We start from the raw sequence: 14,486 nt of genomic DNA on the forward strand, positions 1-14,486 counted from the left end.
CCCATCAACAATACCAATCATTGTTACCATTAGCCATATAATCGTACAAAATTTCAAGTTTCTATCGCAATTATTTTTTGAGTTATCGTGGTAACGAGCGATTTCATGAAAAAAATGAAAAAATGAAAAAAAACTCTGTTTCCGGTGTTGGGTCGATCAAGTTTTGATGTAATCAGATAGATATCATGGTTATACATATTCTGGGAAAAAATTATTGAAATCGATCGAGTCGTTTAGCAGATATTCACAAAAAACGATTTTTGAGAAAACGCCATATCTCAGGAACCATCCAACCGATCAAGCTGAAATTTTGCACAAATTTGTATGTCATCAAAACCTATCATGAGCCAGAATTTCAGCCCTTTCGCGGGAATAGTCTTGGAGTTATTAACATGTTTCTGGACGAACACACACACATACATACACACGCACACACATACATACGGACATCGGCTAAAAATATCAAATGTCGGCGTTTCAGACCACCCTGAGTCATATTCATGCAAAATTGGAGAATCGAAAAAAAAGTGATTACAATGCTTCCATTCGGAAGCAAAAATTGGAAAATTTGAGTCGAGCAAATTCTATAGAAAATATATGAAAAGAATAAGTTATATAGAAAAATCAAATTCTGTTGACTTTTTCTGTTGAATGTTTTCTATTGAACATGTCAGTAGAATCAGCCAAAAACTAATAAAAAGTTTAATAGAAATTCAATAGAATTTTCGAACGAATTCGATAGGTTTTTTTATAAAAATTTTTCGTGCGTGGATTCAGGGGTATCCGGCAAAAATAGGTGATTTTAAAAAATCAACAAAAATCACTCCTTAGCGAGATAATTCAGCACTTACCAAGGAAGGTTTGAAATACGTGAACACTTTTTTACAAAGTACGTTAGTGAATAATTCCGAGCAATCATTATATTGACTAGAATGTTGCTGTTACGTGGATAGATGCGTATACAGAAAGGAATTTATAATGAATATAACGAAAAACCTTGATCTCATCTAGGTGCGAAAATGATGAGTTATACATCCCGTAAATCACACCTCCACCGCTTGCTATCACATGTCGCTCAAGATTAACGACTAGTCTCCGGGCATTCTAACGCAGTGGCAGTCCCAAGTGATAACACACTCACTACAACCATATTCGCGTCATTTTCGTCGAAACGTTCAATGTATCGTGAAAATTTTTTATTTTAAATCTGATAACACAGAATAATCCCGCAACGAAACCTTGACACGATTGTAGTAACGAATGTTTTGTTGAATCCATGGAGAAGTGATAATGAGTATGATCAATTCTTTTTCTCATCGTTAGATGTATCCATTCTGATTACTAATTGGTACTACTGAGACTCACATTTGTGCTCCATTTCAGCTCGATCGGTTGAGCGGTCCCTGAGATGTAGCGATTCTTCGAAAATCGTTTTTTGCCAATATCTCCTGAACCATTCGACCGATTCGATTTTTTTTTCTCAAAATACTCGTCATGATGACACCTATTTAATTGGATTGTCAAAAGACCATTCCACCGTGAGCAATATAGTTTTATTCTCGTTTTTCCATTTTTTCACTGAAATTGCTAGTTCGCATGATAACTTAAAAAATAATCGAGAGAGAAACTTGAAACTTGGTATGATTCTAGGTCTTATGGTAACAAAGTTTGAGATTCTGGATGAATGAAATCGGACCAGTAGTTTCGGAGATATTCAACTTTGTATCTGAAACTCTTTTGCTTAATATCTCAAAAACTATTGGTCCGATTATAATTTTTTTCTTTTCAAAATGTGCGTTTTGATGTCATCTGTCTAGATCCAACAAAAATGGGTACCACCTCATTGAAATTTTTCGGGATATCGTCGTTTTTGTATTTTTGGTTGGAATTCACTTTTGTGCACTATGACATGGGTAAAAGTCAGGGAAACCTTTTGCAAGTTTGGCTTCTAGTTAGAATTGTCAAGGAACATTCCTATATCAAATTTTAGGTCGATATATTTGATAGTTTTTGAGATGGAACAATTCACTCAAAATTCTTGAGGAAAAAAAATTCAATTTTTGTCACGAAGTATGAGTGGGATTGGCCTTAATATTTTCAAAAAATGGTGATCCTTATACCTTCATTTTTTGAAAACATACATTGAGATCCATTCGGAAGCGTACTATCAATGAAATTGGTAGAAATGAAGATAGGAGAAAAAAAAAACGTGGAGAGTAGCAGTCATATGTAATCTCTCAAATGGCTTCTGTCATGCTGCTTGTTTTTAATAGTGATGGGGACGAATTTCGTTAAAGAATACAGCGAAATTTCAATAAAGTAATGAAACAACTGATAGATAGGGATTGTAAGTGTTCGACCGTCTCTCACATTTTGATTATTAGTCCGTATCGCGACTGATGCTCACACCGATCCGAGTTAAAACTTTTGTCGCATCGCTGACGCGGTCCATTGTGTCACTTACATGATTCACACATGTACAACTTCACATGTACGAGCTATTTTGAAGGCTAACCCATGAAGAGTAGGAAATCCTACAAATCAAGATGAATGAAAACTCCACCACTGGCATTCTCTCTTATGATTTAGAAAATGTTATGCGCCGAGCGGATCAAAACGAGTTTATAAAATGTTTTCAATTTCCCATCCCGTACGTTTCTGTCAATATTCTTATCAATGCGTAAATTAAATTTAGTGAATGTCGCAGTGAAATATTTGAAATATATGAGATCTTTATATGGCGGGTTCTTTCTTGAAAATTTCGCTCCCGAATGATTAATCGCAGCAAATAATTATTAATGCACAAAATTTCGAGGATGCTTACGTCAATCCTGAAGGTGAGATAGTTAAATATCGTTGAAGTGATAAATTTTGATCCTCCAATTTGTCTCCCTTGTGATATTGATCGTGGCGGTGTAATTTCGTACCGAATTGGCGACTATTCTGGAGAAAATCGAATTGGCTGCAATTGTAGGATTTTTTTCACTAGTTTAATATAAATTCAGAAGTGAAAAAAAGGCGTTGAGTTTTCGTCGGCTTTTTGATAACAGAGGTTTATCCATTTTCGATTAGATATCCTTTTATTTATTCCAAATGTGATTTATCGGTCAAAGTTATATTGATGATGATGGGCACAACGATCTGGAGTTGACTAATTTTGTCAACAAATAGGTAGAGTTTACCAGCTGTTTCTCGGCACCTGCGCGGTTTCAGCGTTTATGACTATCTATATACATAGTTCAGTGTGGAAGTAATAGAGCGGGTCAGAACAGAGCAAATCAATGTTTCACATCACTGTGATTAAATGCGAAATTATTTCGATAAGATTTGAAAAAAAAAATCAATTGACCTTTTTCGTAGATTATGAAACTCCCTGTGGAAGAGATTTTCTGACGATAGAAATTAAATCCAGTGGCAAAGAAGTAGAACGTTTCAAGTAAAAAAATGCAGCTTTTTTGGGAAAACTCAAAAATTATGAAATTGTGAAATTTAAAAGTCTTCACTGGGCCTTGGGACCGATAGGGAACTTGCATGAAGTTTTTTTCAATTTTCTAATCTCACGTTTGAGAACTGAATAATGTATTTTTCATATGCAAACGTTTGAAATATTGCTCATTAATTAATAATTAATTGTTAAAAGTAAAATATTTCAAATGCTTTGAGATCGCTAATGACGTCACAAAGACGGTCGAACGCTTGACCAATCACAGAATGGCTCGAGCCGACCTAACCCAATCTTGAGGTGCGCCTCAGCCAATGGAGGACGACACTCTCCACTCTCTTCTTTTTCGACCAATGAAGCGTTACCTGACCGTCTTCGCGACGTCATGACCGGAAAATTGGCCTCGAAAACGACTGATTTTCAATTAATTATCGTAAGACATTTAGATAATATTTCTCCGTAATTTTCGTCGTTTAGCTATCCATATGTTACGAGGAATGTGTCAATAGGGAAATTAGAAAGAATTGAGCTTCATGCAAGTTCCCTATTGAACAGTTTGTAATATATGACGAAATATGGGAATAACTATGGAAAATCGCGGACCTGGTAGATTTTGCACCGTATTACCACGGAAAACTTCATTTTTTTCGGTTTTTGCCTTCAAATTCTCCTTGCGCCATAATTTTCATACGATTTTAGCTTTTTTCTTTTCAAAATGTTCGTTACACTTCAAAGAATAAAGTTGAGTATCCGTTTTACTTTATTCGCAATAGATCATGAATAAACGAATTTGGAATTTCATAAATTTTTCGCGTCTCTGGAGTGGACTAAAAATTCATTGTATTTAGTAATTGAACATTGTAATCATGCGTAATCTAATTTTTATGAACAAAAAAATGGCAGATTAAAGCAAAAAGACGGGTTTTTAAGGCCGGGGTGGATTATCTTCCGAACGTTATTTCGATTGTTTTTTCATCTCCATAATGTAAAATATCTCATAATTTCCATTGGATTTGATCACGCAGGAGTCCCTAAAAATTATGATTCTACAATCAAAAAAAGTAGAAAAAAAAACTGAACATTGTCAAAGAACGTTTTTAATAAAGATTACAAAATAAGTCCGATAGGGAGGAAATAGTGAATGGATAATTTATCATAGTAACTAACGACCTAACAGCCAGTAGATACATCAAATTATTAATTTACAATTTCCTCCCTATTGGGCTTATTTCCCAATATTATTGAAAAACCGTCTTGGAAAATGTTCAGTTTTTGTTCAACATTTTTTTGATTGTACAATCATAATTTTTGGAGACTCTAGGGCTATGTAAAACTGAATGGTAATTGAAGAACATTTCAGATTATCAAAATAAAAAAAGCAACCAAGATCACGTCTGCAAGATAATCCACCAGGGCCTTAAAAGAAAATTTATGAAATTCAAAATGCATTTGTTTATGATCTATTGCGAATAAAGTAAAACGGATACTTGACTTTATTCTTTGGAGTGTAATGAACATTAAGAAAAAAAAACTATAATCTCCAGTTGTTTCCATATTCCGACATATACCATAAACCCAGTGAAGAATTTTAAATTTCATCGACGTATCACCTTAAACCGTTTCACCCATTAGCCTCTGAATTTTATTTGCAAGGTTCTATGTGGAGGTATTGCGTGACTTCAAGGTCGATTGAAGATGGAAACAATATGATAATTTTCTTGGTCAATAAAAAATAGGATTTATTAACAGTAATAAAATATTTAAAATATCACTCTGTTTTCTCTTTTTAGTCATTTTTTCCGCTTGTTGAGTAGTATTTAAAACTCCCAGGATTCAAGCCATTTTAATGCATGAAGTGGACTCTCTGGATCTGAGGCAGACGGACCGTCCATTCCATAAGCCAACGGTGCAAATAGGTAAAAACTGCAAGCATGAAAGAAATTCTATATGGAATGTCCGTTCAGTAGACGATTATCGACGAAGCGAGAAATTTTGAGTGAAAATTTCGAGGGAAACCAACTCTAATTTTCTATGGATAATCACTAATTATCTCATTAATTAATAATTCTTTGGGAAAATTTTGCAACACCATTTTTAAGATGCACAATTTTTCACAGAAACCTTTCAGGGATGTTGCTTTTCAAGTTGGATTATCCCTCCACCCTCAGGTCCTTAGATATTTCCTTCGATATTCCCAAATAATTGATCTCAACATTCTTAAATAATAATAAACTACATAAAGTCAGCCGGTTTCAGCATACAACCACGACACCTAATAAATTATTGTCAAAATTGTGGCTGGGTAACCACTAATGAATGTAAGCCGCTTTGAATCATCTTATAATTATTATGGATGCTCACGTAGATACAGGGTACGCCCCATTCGGCATCTCCCTCCATAAGGCAAAACTTAATTTTCATTAGTTTAAGGTATTGAATTAAATTCAAAACAGTGGTAAGGCGTAAATCCAGGGTTCGCGACATGGACACAGCTGGTATGAACCCCAGAAAGGCCCACAATATGAAAATTCAAGAATAATATGTGAATTTAAACAAGTGGCAAATTGCGCTTGTATTGTATGCGATATAGTTATTTTTGATAATAAATTATCAATATGCGAATTGTTATTTTGCACATCATTTCCTTCTATCATGTATAATTCAGTGTTTATTTTATTTTAATAAATTGAAGAAGATTTCCTTTTCCTTAATTTTGTCAAATTTTCAACTCAATTGAATGTTATCAGCATCATTATTATTATTATCCCTTTTCTTCTATACAACCGATTGTCTTTTTTACAGTTCTATCTCTCCCCTCAGCCCTTCGATAAAATGTTGATAGAAAAATTTTATTCACATATACTTGTATAAATTTGAAACATCACATTTGAAGAAACCATCAGAAAGCTCACTGTCAGGGAAATTCATGAAAAATTCGAAATTTTCAACAATCATCATAAAAATCAAATAAACCGATATAGCTGTCGTAATCATCTTTCAACTCCGACTTAATGGCATTAATGCAAACATTTTAAGCTATGATTGAATTCATTTGAAGCATGATATTCAAAAATATCTTCGGAATTTTAATTTTCGAAAAATACAAAATTTTTGAAAATTTTAAAATAAATCAAAATATTATTTACTGCTATTGCCTTCATCTTCGAACTCGGTCAAAAGGACATCCAAAAAAATTTCTTAAACCATCAGTCAATCAATTCAAAACATTTTTTTAGATATCGTGGGACAACCAATTTTCGAAAAAATTCAAAAAATTAAAAAAAACAATCCATGAATTAAATTTTAATTAATGGCGTCCAATGGGGCTCAATAATACCTGTATTTGAAAAAAAAATCAATTCCATCCATTCATTAGCAAACAATTGAAGAAAAACGTTAGCACACACGTACGTACGGGCACAGTCTAAACATTGCATGTTTGAACTTTTTGGATCATAATGGGTCGATATAACATAAAAAAATATAACATAAAAAAACATGCAAAAGTTGATAAAGAAAAGTTGATGAAAAAAATAGTCGATAACAAAATTTTGGTTGCTCGAATTGCGTAAAACAGTCATTTTTGGACTGTTTCATTTTGCCCCACTGTCCTCTACGAAAATAAAATAAAAGGGAATTATAATATTTGTGGCCGCTGTTGCATACTGAAACCAGTCGGCCTAACTATTCAAATTACTCGAAAGAATATTACCTGTAGACGGTGAACGACAGAACGCTGCCCAGCACCACATGATAAACGACATTCGCCACTCTCCCCGGAAACACAAAAAATAGACTATCAAGGATGAAATTCAAGGTGATCCCAGTGAGCATAGAATTATATAGCAACGCAGGAAAGTAGTGATGGAAGTACAGAACACGTCCCATCGCCCAGAATGGCAGATAATGCAGCATCCACCCGATGAACAGCCACATCCCAGCAGTCGTAAGTTTCTCTTTCTCTTCAGAAACATTCTCCACCTCCTCGCACCCCCTCTGCTCTCTCACAGAGGTCCAAACATAGATGACAATAAACAAAAAAAGGAAAACAATATTCCCCCACCAAATGACAGGATTACCAAGTAGATAAATTCTATGATCACTGCCAGAAAAAAACTGTCCTCTGTAATTGATCGGCCACTGCCAGGGCCTGGAGGTCACCTCTCCCTCTTTAACTTTAAGATCCGAGTTCCCTTGGAGCATAACAGCATGTGACTCCAAGAATCTTGCTAGAAATCCTGGGGCATACACTTGAAAACTGACGTTTGGTAATTTCGAGTATCTGTTGTCCTCAATATTCCATAGAGCATTCTTGTCTCTCATGTTGGGATTGCAAGAGACTTCCTGCTGGCTGTATCCCCACTTGGGCAGAGTCTTGCCACTACAGGTCAATACACAGTGATGAAGGTAATGCACGAACTTCAATTTACTTGTGACTGTTTGAACCACGTCTCCTTCCTTTCCGTTTTCAATGACAACCTTCCAGACGTCGTTGGCGTCTCCAACTCCGTTCTCTCCGTATCCTGTCACTTGGTAATGTTTTTTGGAGATCGGAGCAGTTTCTTTGTGGGAGTGAAGGTTTCTGGAGGTGATGGTGTGCTCGAGACGGATGAGATCCCCATGTTTGACGAGTTCTGGCTCTGGGGGTATTTCTTCGGTGTCAAATTTTTTTACGAGCCAGAAATTGTTGTCGTCCTTGTGAGAATAAGTGGTGATCTGCTGCTGACGGGCACCGGCTCCCTCGGGGTAGAGGTGCCAGTGAGAGTGGAGGTAGCCTCCTCCTGTACGGTGATTTTTCAGGGTGATGGTGGCTCCGTAGGAGAGCTCACGAGGCATTGTTGCGTTGTGAAGCGAGTTTCCTTGGAGAAGGGACTGGAATTCTGAAGAGTAAAAACCATCGCCACTGCCACTGGAAATATGTTCGGGATTATTATAACCCAATAGGGAACTTGCATGAATTTTTTTCAATTTCATAATCTCAAGTTTGAGATCGGAATAATTCATTTTTCAGTCACAAACGTGTAAAATATTGCTCATTAATGCATAATTAATTATTAAAAGTTGAAGATTTCAAACGTTTTGAGATCGCTCACGTCACACAGCGGTCGAGCGCTTGACCAATCACAGAATGGCTCTAGCCGACCTAACTCAATCTTGAAGTGCGCCTCGGCCAATGGAGGACGACAACTCCCCACTCTCTTCTCTTTCGACCAAACGGTACCGTCTTTATGACGTGTTGATCAAAAAATTGGCCTCGAAAACGACTGATTTTCAATTAATTATCATGAGACAATGTAGGCAATATTTCTCCATAATTTTCGCCGTTTAGCTTTTCATCTTACGAGGAATGTGTGAATAGGGGAATTAAAAAGGATTGAGTTTCGTGCAAGTTCCCTATTATGAAATTGTTGTAATGTTAACGAACGGGAAATTAGTTGACAAGAAAGGGGCTTGCTGATTATTCAGCGGATATTTTCGGAACCAGTGAAGAAAAACGTCAAAATTTTTTTTAGGAAAAATTTTTTTCTAATGAATTTATCTAGTTTTGAGTGTGTTTACAATAATCATTTGGATTATTTCCCACTCCAAATAACATCTTAAACGGGTCTCGGAATTGTTATCCACGACAAAAAAGACTTTTTCAATATTTTAAAGAATTTTTTCATCACATTTTTACGATGAACTGATTGGTGTAACTAATCACTTACACCAATCGTCTCAATGGAAAATTGTAAAATTCCTATGTTTTCAATTCCCGATAAAAGTGACAGCTGATAGCCAGTACAATTATCAATCCAGGAGATTGGCGTAAGTGATTAGTAATTCATCGTAAAAGTGTGATCAAAAAATTCTTAAAAATGTTTCAAATTTTTTCAAAGAGCCTTTTTTTGTACAATCGGCTTATTGCGGTGTGCCAAAGGATTTATTATGTCGTTTTTCCTCCCCCTGGTGGCGATTGACAGACCACCATTTGTCACGATAATTACACATTATTCCTGTCTCCTCTATTGAAACAATTCCTCAATATTAATAAAAAACGCTCTTTCAAAATGTTCAGAATTGTTTTTACTTTCTTAGCAATCTATATTCAGAATTTTTGGGTGTCCCTGAGTGACGGGGCATCGAGTTGAAATGTCGAGATAAAAATCGAACGAAAAAAATCAATTTAGATAACGTTCAACAGATAATAGACCAGGGCCTTATAGTACATTAGAGTACAAGGGCACAAATTTCGTTTTCGTCATTCAGGCCCGTTAGGTAGCGCCTACTATAGCTGTCTTGAGGGAAGCTAAATGGCGTTTAACAGACCAGGTCTGTTAAACGAAGCACAGGTATGGTTAACTCGAGTTAGCAGCCCTTGGACAATAAAAACATACAGTTTCTAGATGGGCAACCCACAAAACCTTCGTAGGAATACAACATGAAGTGTGCGGTTATCGCTGTCACTTGCTTGAAAACTCGGCGGATCGTTCACCACTAATACGATGCGCCACCGTCATTGCCGATGACATCAGGAGTTGTTATTCCGTTGCTAGGGAGTCAGTCGTAACTTGAGGGTTATATTGTCAAAATATTAGTTTAATAAAGAGATTATATTCACTTTCTCGTTATATATCTATTTTGAATAGATTATATATATATTTCTATTAAAATGTGATGAAAAATTTGAGTATGTTGTGAGAAGAAGAGGAACGATGAAAAAGAAAAGTTGTAAACTGTAGATGTTCACACGTTGATTTTCTCATGAGAATAAATTTAGAAAAATGATTAATCCTTCTTTTTATTCTTTCAATTTGTTGCAATTTCCATTTCAGGAGGAGGAAGATTTCCATTCTCATCTAGATGTTTTTTGAATGTTTTTGACAGACTCCGTGAATTACAACTTTTGCATTCGTTCTTTCGAATCTCAATTTAGGATTTTGCATCTCTTTTTCTTCAATATTTTCTCTTCACTTGTCATTTCGTTTTTCTACAGTGGGGGGGGCTTCGCCCCCCCCACCCCCCCCCCCCGGGGCCTGCGGCCCCTGGACCCCGCTTCTGCGCCCCCTCCCCTTCCCCTCCCCCTCACCTTCAACGGGCCTTCATGACAAAAAATAGTATGTGTCATACGGACCGTGACGTCGGTTTGCGATTCGTGTGAGTTAGCAGCACTCATCGCAAACCTCCGTCTACGGTCCTGATGACACAATATACTATTACCGAGTGCTCTATAATATTTTATGTCAAGTCGTGCAGAAGTCGAGTTTCGAGCAGGCTGCGCAAAGCGCAGCGTGCGATAAACTCGACTTATTGCACGGCGCGACATAAAGTAATTAAAGTAATTCTCAAAATCTAAAATTTTGTCAGATTATAAGTGTTAATGAAGACTAACTCTGTGCAAAATTTAGGATCCGTTTCGTTATCAAAATATTCGTTTCGATGCCTTCTATCTAAATCAATCAAAATATATACACCCGTTCATACAAAGTTTTCGGGATATTCCTGTTTTCGGGTTTTTTTTTCATAAAAAAACTTTGTAGTCACTCTAGCTTGTGTAAAAATCGAGATATCAACTTGAAATTTGAACAGAATCTTTCTCTCATGATAACAACGATTCGTAATGAAGATGGGTTCAATCGCATCAGTAGTTTCGGAAATATTCGACTTTTTGAGAAAACCTTTTATATGCAATATCTTCACAACTACGCAACCGATTTCACCTTTTTTTTCGAAATATTCGTTTCTATGCTTTCTATCTAAATCAATCAAAAAAAAAATATCTACCCGTTCATACAAAGTTTTCGAGAAATTCCCGTTGTTCTGCTGTTCCATAAAAAAACTTTGTAATCACGCTAGCTTGTGCAAAAATCGAGATATCAACTTATTTTTCATTCTCACCTTTTATTCAACACTGTCAGATGAATATAGAAGAACACCATGTACAGAATAATCGGTAGTACAATCAGACAAACAGCCCTGGCGATTAAATGTTTCCCAACGTTGATAACAGGTTTCGATAAGTCTCCAAGTTCCCTCCACAGTTCATAAATGGTGAAAAGACCAACGAGGAGAACCACAAAAAGTCCCACGAATTTTACGCTAATGGTGCAAGCGAGAGAGACTCCAGTGAAGATCAGCCAGCCCCACCAGGGCCTAGTGAACGCTCGATCCCTGTGAGCACCGACTCTCGCCATCCCCCAAGTCGCACACATCATGAAGCAGAGAAGAATTGGATCCAGGAGAATGTACCTATTTAATGTTAATAATCCAACGTCGAGAAGGATGAACATTGCTGAGAGTACAGATGCCCTTGTAGATTTTGTAAGGTCCCAGACAATCAAATAGGCAAGTGGTACTATTGTAGCACCCAAGAACGTGCAGAATATTCTCATACCGAGATACTTAGTATCCTCAAATTTATCTCCTGGCTTTTCAAATGGAAATCTGCCGTCGTAGCCTGTCAGATACCCTGATAGAGCTATAAGCATCTTGCCAAGGGGTGGATGTACGTCGAAGAAGAAAGTTCGATTTATGTACCAACTTCCCATCTTCCCAAAATGGGTTTCATCCCAGCTGAAATGAAATGTTATAACCCAAAATTATTTAATATTATCAAGTAATATTCCCAAAAGGCTAGAATCAATTAAACTTGTACATGCATTTATCAAAATATTTATTCCGTTGGTCAAACTAAAAAATCTCCAGGAAAATAGTGAAAATTCTGATAAATATTTACATTTACGATGATAGATCATTGAGCCCTCGAAAATGAGGATTTATACGTAAATTCGTCCGAAACGAAAAGTGTTCGAAACTCCTAGGGGAATTAACATTGTAAAAAAGTGTTCGAAAATCTAGTGACTCTCGAGATGAAAAGGTCTATTGCTGGACGGTTAAGGAAAATGCGACTTTCTTGGTAGGATCTAAAATAAAAGAATCACTTAAATGGGAATATGATGCCATCCATACCTTCAAGAATGTTTTAATTAGCAGAAAAAAAATGGTTTGAAGTGAAAATAACAAAACAAAGAATAATTATATTACGAAATAGTTGAATGCAGCCGAAACCCCTAATATCTGGACGACTGGGCCATATTTTGTTTATTTATTAAATGTTGATCAATAGAAAAAAATGATTGATCACATGATTATACACGAGTAATATTATTGAAAGGTGAAATAATCAATACAATTTTCATTTTATTTATGGCATATTCAATGCCAGTTGAAATCGTCCAGAAATTGACCTGTTTACCCTAACAAGATTAGAATCTAGAATACTAAATCATTATTGTATCCAAAAAAGACAACAGGCAAAGCCAAACTGACATGCACTATTCATCCGAACGTTTGTAAATAACTCACTGTAGGTTGATAAATTAATTTAAAAAAACTATTAAGTAATAATTTATTGACGTATAATGCAAGTGACCGGCATTGAAAAGTGACACGGTTAATTATTATATGAACCGAATTCACAAGTGCAGTTGACCACGACGGATTTTTTATCCAAGTTTATAATCATTTCCTAACAATTCCTACCTATCCTTTCAGAATAAATATGAATTAAATTTCAATAAAATAACACGTTTATCCTACCGATAAATAAACCGAATTCTACACTGAGAGGGAAGATAATTTCTTCTTAAATATTACATAATAATAATCGCATAAAATTTTTAGTCTCCAATTCTCAATTTCTGTCATTTATTCTATTTATTCTATCAGAAGACAATGATAGAAATCGAATTTATGGGTATTCTTCCATTATTCAGACAAAAATCAATTTTAAAACTTTCCGGGGACATTGAAAAATTGATTTTTTTAGATCTGTCCGTCCACTTTCTTCGCATTTTATGATTTTTTTCTCGCTTAAATATTTATATCCCTCTAATATTTGGAGAAAAAAAGTGATTCGAAATTTCCGCCGACATAAACGAAGAAAAAAAAAATTTTCTAGCCGATTATCCCTTTCTGATTCTTTTTTCATTTCTATTTCATAATAATAATTGGAATTCAACCATAGGAATGAGGAGTACGTACCAATATCTTTTTACCATATGAAGGGACAAATAGATTTTGAAAATTTTCGGGAATACATGGGAGAGATTTTTCTATTACCCGAATGAGATTTCGAATGACTTTTGTTTTGTGTTTGTTTTGATGATGAATAAAATTGAATTAAGCTAATTGTGAAGACGCAAATGGAAAGAAAATAAAATAAACTAAAATAGTATAAACTAATATAGTTTAAAAAAAAAAACGCTTTAAAAATATTTCGTCGTCATTGAAAACAGATCGATTATTCATATTTGAGCTTTAAAATTTAAATGAAACAATTTATTTTTTGGTAATTTTTAAATTGCGATTTCTTTGATCCAAACCAAACTTGTTTGACCTGTTAAAATCAATAGTGAAGTCAAGAACACGAGATAGATGTTACAAAATAGAGTAGTCGATTGGTTGACAAATACCTTCCATATTTATAGAAAAATACCTTTTCCAAAAAGCCTTTTCTGAAGGTCATTTTATGGACTCAGACAGGATCATTTGAAAGTTGGATCACTAAATCCATTTGCTTGAATAGATTTGCCATAATTTGGATTTCTTACCAAACATGTTCAGGCTCTGACACTTTGTAAAACCTTGTAGCAGCAGTGAGGACAAGAATTCCCATGAACTGTAGCCACCAATTACTGAAGAACAAAGCAACACAGTTGATTGAAATTTAATATTTTTTAATTTTTAATATTTAATTGATTAATTTTTCTTATTAACACTCACGTATTTGCATCGCTGGATTCCCCATTCGGCCGTTGAGTCACTTTAGATTGCTGAGTTTTTGGACTCATGATAACAATTAATGTCACAAGTCCATGAGAAAAAAACGGCAATACTTATCGGTTATCGTACTTAATTGATAAGCTTCCTAGACTTTTTGATACGGAAAATTACATTCCACTGGCCGCCTCTTTTTACCTCTTTCAGTCTGAAGCATGTTGAGAGAGATTCTAACGGGACCAACGGGACTTATCATTCTTTGATCCCGCAAGGTAAACGTGGA

The 14,486-nt window shown here is 35.4% G+C and overlaps 2 protein-coding genes across 5 annotated transcripts in view; both read right to left on the bottom strand.

Moving 5' to 3' along the window:
- LOC107038511 (transmembrane protein 8B) overlaps nt 1-3,151 on the bottom strand; it is a 20,565-nt gene extending 17,414 nt beyond the window's left edge. The window contains exon 1 of one of the 4 annotated variants that reach the window (XM_015257655.1): nt 2,825-3,151. The gene's annotated coding sequence lies outside the window, so the exon portion shown is untranslated. Of the gene's footprint in view, nt 1-851; nt 1,069-2,370; nt 2,450-2,824 lie in introns of those variants that run through there. The other 3 variants (XM_015257658.1, XM_015257657.1, XM_015257656.1) reach the window with 3 other exon arrangements.
- Nucleotides 3,152-5,155: 2,004 nt separating this feature from the next.
- On the bottom strand, nt 5,156-14,486 carry LOC107038513 (protein O-mannosyl-transferase 2). The gene is made up of 5 exons (XM_015257659.1): nt 14,207-14,486; nt 14,035-14,118; nt 11,321-11,995; nt 7,155-8,351; nt 5,156-5,365 (listed from the first exon to the last, which is right to left on the bottom strand). Exons 1-5 carry the CDS (start codon nt 14,272-14,274, stop codon nt 5,260-5,262), a joined length of 2,130 nt encoding a protein of 709 aa, XP_015113145.1. The 5' UTR covers nt 14,275-14,486; the 3' UTR covers nt 5,156-5,259.

This window comes from Diachasma alloeum, unplaced genomic scaffold, assembly GCF_001412515.2.
Source record: "Diachasma alloeum isolate Michigan unplaced genomic scaffold, Dall2.0 Dall_scaffold_00284, whole genome shotgun sequence".
Taxonomy (NCBI): domain Eukaryota; kingdom Metazoa; phylum Arthropoda; class Insecta; order Hymenoptera; family Braconidae; genus Diachasma; species Diachasma alloeum.

What these genes read in the sequence shown, in the direction of transcription:
- LOC107038513 (XM_015257659.1), bottom strand. Translation starts at nt 14,274, where the DNA reads ATGAGTCCAAAAACTCAGCAATCTAAAGTGACTCAACGGCCGAATGGG. An exon ending in GAATCCAGCGATGCAAATAC is followed by an intron (nt 14,119 to 14,206) that starts GTGAGTGTTAAT and finishes TTTGTTCTTCAG; the next exon opens with TAATTGGTGGCTACAGTTCA. An exon ending in CTGACAGTGTTGAATAAAAG is followed by an intron (nt 8,352 to 11,320) that starts GTGAGAATGAAA and finishes ACATATTTCCAG; the next exon opens with TGGCAGTGGCGATGGTTTTT.